The sequence below is a fragment of the Amblyomma maculatum genome, chromosome 1, assembly GCF_055883805.1.
Source record: "Amblyomma maculatum isolate TAMU_Amacu chromosome 1, ASM5588380v1, whole genome shotgun sequence".
Taxonomy (NCBI): Eukaryota; Metazoa; Arthropoda; class Arachnida; order Ixodida; family Ixodidae; genus Amblyomma; species Amblyomma maculatum.
This window is the reverse complement of record NC_139344.1, coordinates 6,136,372-6,144,981: the sequence shown is the minus strand read 5'-3', so window position 1 is coordinate 6,144,981 and position 8,610 is coordinate 6,136,372. Positions and strand designations below refer to the sequence as shown.

The 8,610-nt window shown below is 45.8% G+C and overlaps 1 protein-coding gene across 1 annotated transcript; it reads right to left on the bottom strand.

The window, feature by feature from the left end:
- Positions 1-6,769: 6,769 nt before the first annotated feature.
- LOC146201547 (uncharacterized) lies at positions 6,770-8,242 on the bottom strand. Its single transcript, XM_084587631.1, has 2 exons — positions 8,109-8,242; positions 6,770-7,672 (listed from the first exon to the last, which is right to left on the bottom strand). Exons 1-2 carry the CDS (start codon positions 8,118-8,120, stop codon positions 6,896-6,898), a joined length of 789 nt encoding a protein of 262 aa, XP_084443757.1. The 5' UTR covers positions 8,121-8,242; the 3' UTR covers positions 6,770-6,895.
- Positions 8,243-8,610: the final 368 nt, after the last annotated feature.

The window sequence follows — 8,610 nt, the reverse complement described above, 5'->3', positions numbered from 1 at the left end:
AAATATCTGTATAGGGTCCTTTGTCAAGCTGGAATATATCCTGCGCACAGATATTTTCCTCAAGACAGAAAGGATTTTTTTCTGCACGACACGATTATTTTGGTGGTTCTGGTTTTGTTAAACAACTTTACTCCTTTCACTCCAAAGCACAGTGCACAATATTGAATATTCGCTGAGTAATCGTGCCCTGCATTGGCATGAAATCTCGTATCTATTCAGCTTCTTAAAGCTCGATCTAAATAGTGATGTATTACGCATAATTACAAAAAAAAAAAATTCAACCAATAATTGTTGTCTACCCTTCTGTAAGAGGCCACTCATGAAATTGTCATTTAGGCCTTGCATTACTTGCGAACCGCTTATTGAGAAAGTATCTAAATACTTGGTAAAGACAACGTTGGAGCACAGACTGCGCCTATACATATATATCTAAGGCAACCAGAAGACTATGCTCGAGATCTACTTAGATGCTAACAAAGCCTTAAAAATGAGGAGGTACTGAGCAGAAAATAGGCTTAGTTGAGGATTCGACGGAAACCCATCCGGCGAGGGAAGTTCAGCATATTGAAGCATATGTCGACCATATCTCTTGGGACCCAGTTGTTAGTATTTATCTCTTTTATTTCATTCTTCATCCCATAACGTTTTTCCTGTCCTTTTCGTGAGCGCTTCTGCGGAAAATAAACTTTCTTCATGGGCTTGGATGACATCCCCTTTTTACTTGCCTATATCAATACCATCTATACTTCGTCTCACAAGCTGTTTTCTTCAATATGCAGAAAGTAGACTGTATATATAAGCCAATTTACTCGTTTTACAGAAAACGAGGATACTGCTCCAGAAAACGACGGTTTTATCAGTCAGAACAGATAAAAGAAAAGGAACGTTGCTTTCACAAGCAAACTTTGACGACGTCAATATGCGCAGCTTGCCATTTCGTGCGTGTTTCGAGGTAAAAACCCAGCTCTGGGCAATTGTACGTGCGCTCTACCCCGTTTGACAAATTTTAATAAGCAAAATTCAGTTCCGTTTCAGCGCCGACCGTACACACTCGTTTTCTTGTGAACGCATCCTGTTTTGCATTTTTATCTTTTGAAAACGTCCAAGGTCAATTTTGTTTGCAGTTATCTGATCTAGAGAACATCGCTATCAAGCAAGTCCTGCTTCCTTGGACGTAGCATTTGTTGTGTGGCAACTATAGAATACCCTAAGGCGTGGTGATAAACATATTGGTGGTGGGGATGGCGTAACCTACCGATGCATATGTAGCAAAATCTTGCTTGGAAATTTGTCCCATACGCCTGCACTGAGTAACAAAATGTAATGTAGAAAACCGATGCTTTCCTTTGTTGATAATAATTGTGCGGCCAGTGTGAATTATTGAAAGAGACCTCTATCAACGCATTGATGCGAATTTTTCATACGTAGCAAAATCTCGCGTTTAATCCTGCTGCGCTCACATCGATTAATTCTGGTTAGCCCAGGAATCCGATGAAGGACTTTTTAAAAAATAAATAACGAGAAACTAGAAGCCTGGCGAGAGACGAAGTGCGCATTCATCAATTTATATGTTGCAATTTTATTGTATGCAAAAACAAAATTGTGATCATAAGAAATTTTCATCTAAAAAGTGCTTGTCCAGAATTTCTGCGATATTGTAAAGCCAAGAGCGTTGTGGCAATCAACACTCTCAATGTAATCTACGTCACCACTTTGAATTGGTTTGCGGACCTATTGAACAGAAACACACAAAAAAAAAACACTTAAAGCATAAAGTCACATTTTTAATGGGGAGAAATTGCATGAAACCATGGCTTCCTCCTTACGAGTACTTCAAAACATTAACATTATAGCCCGTTGTACTGAACGCTTAGATTATGGCGTACTAGGCGATTCTAAGCACCCCCATTTTATCACGATCCCGATGCTGAAAATGAAGGGGGGTGGTGCTTAGATTTGTAAAATCTAAAATAACCCCCTCCCCCCGTTTTCTCGGTGATACCTTGACGAGAGGGGCGCGAGAAATAATTTGCAAACAAACTTGGCTACTATGTTCAGCAACCACGGTTACAGAGAGCATCAACTTCAAGCTGTGCAGCCCTCTTAATTCAAACATATTCCCACTTTCGTTAAGGTTGTCAAACAGCTTGCACCAAACAAAGCAACGCTGGGCTGCGAACGCTGTGCAACCTTCTGAGTTCTGCCGGTTCCATGTCCTACTTGACATTAATTATAACAACTGGCTGACAGGAATCGAAAGGCGCAGTATTTGTCAGACTTCTTTTGTGGACACCTGAACCGCGCGGTAAGGTAAGGTGAGAAGGTGGGAGTGAAGGAGGGAAGAGAGAAAGGGGGGTCGTAGTGAGGGCTCCGGAGAAATATTGATCATCTGTGGACCTTTAACGTGCACGGAGATCGCACAGCACACTGACGCCTCTTCGTTTCGCCTCCATCGAAATACAGCCGCCGGCAGTCGGGATCGAACCCGGGCACTCCGGCACAGTAGTCGGGCATTTTAACCACTGCACACCACGGCGGGGTAACTTGACAACACTCTGATAGATTTATCGGCGTCGCTTTCGGCCGGTTTCTGGCGTTCTGTGCCGCCAGCTCTCGTGTAGGTCGTAATGAATAATAATAAATAATAATTAGTTCACAGGAAGGGAAAGACGCAGTATCTGTCCCACTTTCTATGTGGACACCTGAGCTGCGCCGTAAGAGAAGGGCTGAAGGTGGGAGTAAAGGTGGAAAGAGAGAAAGGGGACCCGTAGTGGAGGGCTACGGAGCAATTTCGGCCACCTGGGGATCTTTAACGTGCGCTGACATCGCGTAGGTCGGAATGCAGTAGCCCAAATCGGAGATCGCTCCGTTATGGCACCATAGCGCCCCGGCCGTCGCGTCACCTCCGATCTATGACGGCTCCGGCTCGTCGACTGAGTGAGCAAGTACGCTAGCAGCCTCGTCTACGCACTCTTCCTTACAAAAAAGGGATGTGCAAATTCGCATGCAAACTTTTTTTTTACACATATTTGTTTACGAATTTAAAAGGGGGGAGGGGGAGGGGTGATTAGAATCGGGGTAGTTAGAATCGCGAAAATACGGTATATATTTTCCAGGTAAGGCTGTAGTATACATTTCTCCATATATGTATAAGAGGAAAATTAAGGTGTTTTGTATACCGCGTGCCGACCGGATTTCGTCGCGTCTTCCAGAAGTTCTCAGTAAGTTCCGGTTACTCAGCGTTGTTGATCTCAGCGCCGGCGCATTACGCAGACTGTAAACAGGCATGTGCTCAGTCGAGCCCATCGCCCATTATTAGGCGTTACGTGGGTGACCATCGTCGGCCTCGTTTTTTCCCCCTTTTCAACATTTGCATTCGGCCTCCCTCGCTTGCGTCTATGGAGATGAAAAAGTTAAGCCACACGATGACGGGCGCAAAATCCTCGTAGTGCCTCTGAATCCTGATAAATCCCGCCGGAATCATGTCACCCTTGTGCCCATTCGCTCCTCTATAGGGTCGCGTCAGCTGGGACCTACCCGCCGCTGGGGCTTTCCCCGGCGGATAGCGGCGAGGCGATTGTCCGCGCTACCGGTTTGGCCGGGCAATCAGCCTCGCATGGCTGCCTGCGCCACATGCTGGAAGAACGGCCGCGCTTGCTCGTCGACTGATGGAAGCGCCTGCACGTGGCTGCGCAAGAAAGGGGGAACTTTGAGCGCATTCATTACGAACGCTGCTCCGGTTACGTAGCACGCGCAGCTTTCCGACTGCCTGTTTTCAGCCCTCCGGTGTATGTGTCCGGTTGCATGCGGAATTTCCGATCCTGGAGGAAAGTTTTGAGTTGCTTTTGTTCTTTTCAGACATTTCCCGGTAATTCTGTTCTTTTGGTTCAGTAAAATGCGAAGGGCGCGAAAGTTTCCAACTTTGTGTGACCTTCTACAAACTGCACGTGAGTATACATGAAGCAGTCTTGTTATATTTCTGCATTAAAACTGCAATAACTCGATACCCGCGAGTGATCAGTATCCCAAATAAGTACTTCCTTCCTATGTCAAATTATACAAACTATACTAAATTGGGGCTGCATTTTGAAACCTTGCAATATCGTAGTTTTCGGGAGATGAATTTCTTCGGTGTCAAAAAATAACAAATTGCTGAGTTGGGTTTGAAGCGAAGCACGCATCTCTAAGGCAGTACATAAAGCTTTGTTGTGCCTTTTTTAGAGATATTAAGCACCACCATATCGCTTCTATTTCTGTTACATTCTATGCTTAATTGGTTGTGAGTTTCACGCCGAAATGTCAAAATGTTTGTCGACTCTCAACTCAATCCACCACACGCACTGGCTGAAGCACAACAATTGAAGGGTCGTTCAAGCGCAGCCTTAGGAGCAGACAAAATAGTGCCTGTAACACCACCTGTTCGTGGCGCGAATCTCTCTTTTAATGACGAAGCAGTTCATTGGCATACAATCGTGTGAAAAAGCATACACTAGGCGCACCTTTTATAGAGCTTGCGCGCCCTGTTTACTACGGAAGCGCCACGCGATCGCGGAATTTTCTGTGGGTGCTGCATACTGGCGCTGATTTTTGCGTTACAACAACGAAGAACAACAACGCCGACACCGTTTCTTCTGTGAGACGGGGTTCTTATGCTACCGCGTAAAAGTTCCTGGGGTCATGGATGCGGCTCATCTATACAAATTTCGGCCAGACGCGCCTTCTGCAGATTCGTGGCAGTCTACCATGGGGATTAGGTACCAACGAAACCAAGTTATTGTCCGAGTAGGCTTGGGACACCTGAAATTTACAGAAAGTTTAATTTTTATACTTGAAATGCCCTTTGGCACCTTTCCATCTTTTTCAAAGCCCATTGAGTATCCATAATTGCTTGGCTGGCTCGCCCCCCCCCCCCCCCCTCCCTTCCGCCCCCCGTGGTGTTGTGTTGTACAAACTGATGTTTGCTGGCAGAAACCCAGAGGGCGCGCCCAATAGTTTACGCCCATTCTCGCCACCTTCGTTGTTTTCCGGCACGATTGCTATGAATCGCTGAGGTTCTTTATTTTTTTTTTTTTTATTCGAGACATTCGCCATCAGGCACAGCGAAAGAGAAAGGGGGAAGTAGGAGGCAGAAGGAATCTAAATTGGTAAACTGGATTGGACTAGTGAAGGCAGTTGAGGTATATGCCGATAAAGCAATGTCACACTGCTGTCTCGTTAAAAAAAATCGATTCGAATGTCCGGATATTTCTATTCGGGCCATCAGTAGCACTAACCAACATTATATGCCAGTAGTGAGAAAGAAATTGCGCATATCTTTTTTGGAAGCACTGATTACGCATTCTTTCAAAGGGGGATGAATTTTAGCGCAACTCTTTGCAGAGGCGATTTCAAGGGGGATGGAGAGACGGTAGATTCGTACCAGGAATTTTGTGAAATTTTTTTGCAATTAAAAACCGCGTCATTCCGGCTCCTGAGCAACGTTTTTTTTTTTTTTTTTTTTTTTCGTTTTCGAAAGAACCTCACCCACTGCATCCCCTTTAAATCTGTCCCAGCCTTGACCCTTTGCAATAACAGGGAGTAAAGAATAGTCTAGTTTAGAGGAAGGTGTTGTGTGAGGCGAAGATAAATGACAGCTCAGGCGTTAGCACAATGATAGCCTCCTTGCCTGTCAAGTACGTGGGGGCTGACTGCACACGCAAGGGCAACACCAGGGCTTTGGCTGCCGTGGTGTCACGAGGGCCGCCACAGAGAGAGGGGGCGGGAAGTGGTTGTATTAAACTAAGGGTACATAGGTTGAAAGCAAGTTGCCGCGGAACTAGGAGCAATCACTATGTGACTTGGAAACGCATCAAAGTTATTTCATTCGTGATGTATGAGGTTTCCTGCAGGTTTATTCTGGGGTATTTATTTTCCATTAAGCTGTTACCTAGGCGAGAAAGAAGAGAGGTAAAAAAATGTGCACTTCAATTTCTGGGTTATATATTGCAGAATGATCAGTTGTGACAGCCACTGGGAAGACAAATGCAGTATGCTTGTTTCTATGAAATATACGGTTGGCTGAAATATATTGCTGTGGCACACACATCATCAAATGCTCAAGAAAAATACTCACTTCTTTCCGCCCTGTAGAAGGAAACAAGCACAGCTGCGAGAAGGTATAACTCCTGTCGTACGCTTGCGAGCATTCTGCTGAAAGTATCGCAGAAGAACCAACCTTCGGATATTTCGCGTTTCCGACTCCAAATTCACCGTAAAATATTGACACATGTCCGTTTACTCCGTCGAAATAAAGCAAAACAATTACGAAACAGAAGCCAGACATAATATCCAATCCAGTTTTCAGCTTTCAGTAACCACGTATGTGGACATCAATCCGCTATTTCCGCCTTAGCAGTTGCCAGGGATGGTTTATTTCGTTGTTTATTGCATCCAATTGACGTGCTATTCTTTGTCATTTTATTTCTTTACATCTTCTAGCCGATTTTCGTGCTGCGAAATTTAATCTTCAGTTAATAAACCCCCTGTGATTGTACCACTATAATATTATACATGCTTCTCGATCACATTTCGAGGTCATAACGGGGACATGCTGCCGAAAATGCTGTTTTTTCTTAGCTATGCGGTGTGTGCAGTCGGGAGAGGTGAAACTGTCGGACTAAATTAGAGGACATCTGCACCCGGTGGGCACAAAAGCGAGAGCCGCGAACATGTGTCACACTCGTGCATGAATCCATGCATATACGTACTGGAATAAAGATGGAGCTCCAGATAATTGAGTCAAGAAAATTTATTTGGTTTCACTGAGAGACATTTCTTTGGTAACGGGTGCTTTTCGACTGCGCACAAATCGAATAGTATCTCATCCGCCTCAGTGTAATAATGTGACGAACAGGCTTCAAGCCACAACTTTAGTCTTCGTCCCAGAGCTGTGGCTCGATGCGGCGGAACCAGCAGCCTGCTTGCTGAACTCGCTTCCATGGCTGCCTTGTCCTTTAGCGCGGTTGAAGCCCTCACTGGCGCTCACGCCGAAGCTCTTGCTATCCCCGTAAGAACTGCTGTGACCGTACGAGCTGCTGTCCGAGCCGCCCACGTTGTAGGCGAAGCTTCCTTGGCCGACCTTCTGTCCGCCTGCCTGGTTGGTGAATCCGGAGCCAGTTTGAAAGCCAGAATGACCAGAAGCTGCCGATCCATGACCGGTTTCGAGGCCGCCTGCTATGCCTGGACCAGCCACCACCGGTGGGGCCACGACTCTGACGCCACCAGCGGGAGCGAGCACAGGCCCCGCACCTACCACTGGCGCAACTACTCCTGAGCCCACACCTGCGCTAGGATTGACAATGCCGCTTGAACCATGTGCAAGACCTGAGAGTCCATTACTGGATGTGGCAGCGCCAACGGCAGAATTAATACCGGTGCCGTGGAGATTTGTTGCCGCTCCGTGTGCAAGGGTTGCTCCCGAACCGAGAGCGAGGCTGCCTACATCGTAACCAAGGCTTCCCAGCACACCAGTCGCGCTGGCGCCGTAACCACATGGGCATGGTGGACATGCTCCGAGCAAATCAGGTCTTCCAAGGAAAAGTCCGCGGCCTTCCACTTCTGTCTCGTTCTTCTTTCCGGGGGCATTGTGGTCTGCAGCCAGAGCTGTTGCGGCCAGGGCGCAAAGTACGATGATCTGTAGACAAAATTCTATTTTCAGTTTATCGTTTTCTTTGCTATAAGACAACTATTAGACGCTAACATTTTACATCGCATGAATAGAACTGGGCTTTAGTTTCTAGTAGTGTTGCACAAAACATTACACTACAGCAAATTCATCATCAAGGTGCACCAAAAAAATGCACACTTCAAGCCGAGAGTTCTCTTTGAATGTAATAACGACTAGGTGGCTATTTAGCTGAAACTTCCGCTGGGCTAGAAGGTAACGCAAACATATTTCCGATACTATCTCGTGATTGTGATTACATTATCGCGCGCGTAGATTTCAAACAGCATGCACTATAAATAATAGACATCAGAAACACATTGTTTTAGAGTGAATTAAAAAGGGCTGGAAAGAAAATCAGACAGGCCCAGTAAAAGATCCATTGTTATAAGTGTCTCAAACTCACAGCTGTCTTCATGACTCCTCCTTCGTCGTGGGCTCAACTGCAAAGGAGTGCTCGTTCTTGATGCTGCTTATATATAGAGTTGTTTCTGTTTCTCAAAAGGAGGGTATGTGTTGCCATACCGTTGGGCTTCAAATTCTACGTACTATTATGGCTGCCTTCTAAGCAGTGTGACAATACTGAACCGTAATACTCATATTGCCGTTACCCGTTGTGGTCATACAAGCCTGAAGCATTTCGTAAGCTCTATGTGCGTAGCTCGTTCCCGCCTACCTGATGCCAATAGCTTAGAGCGGGAGTGCCATGTTGAATTTAGATGAGGAAATGCCACGAGAGAGAATCTTGTGCGTCGCTCGCCTGTGGTATTTCACTCTCATACTCGGTAGCGTGAAATGGGGTTAAACTGTGCGCAGATATCAGCACCTCAAATTTTTCTTTCTTCATTCTTGGTACTGCAGATTGTTCTTTTGACAAAGCGGAAGTTATCTGAAAGGGAGGAAACTAC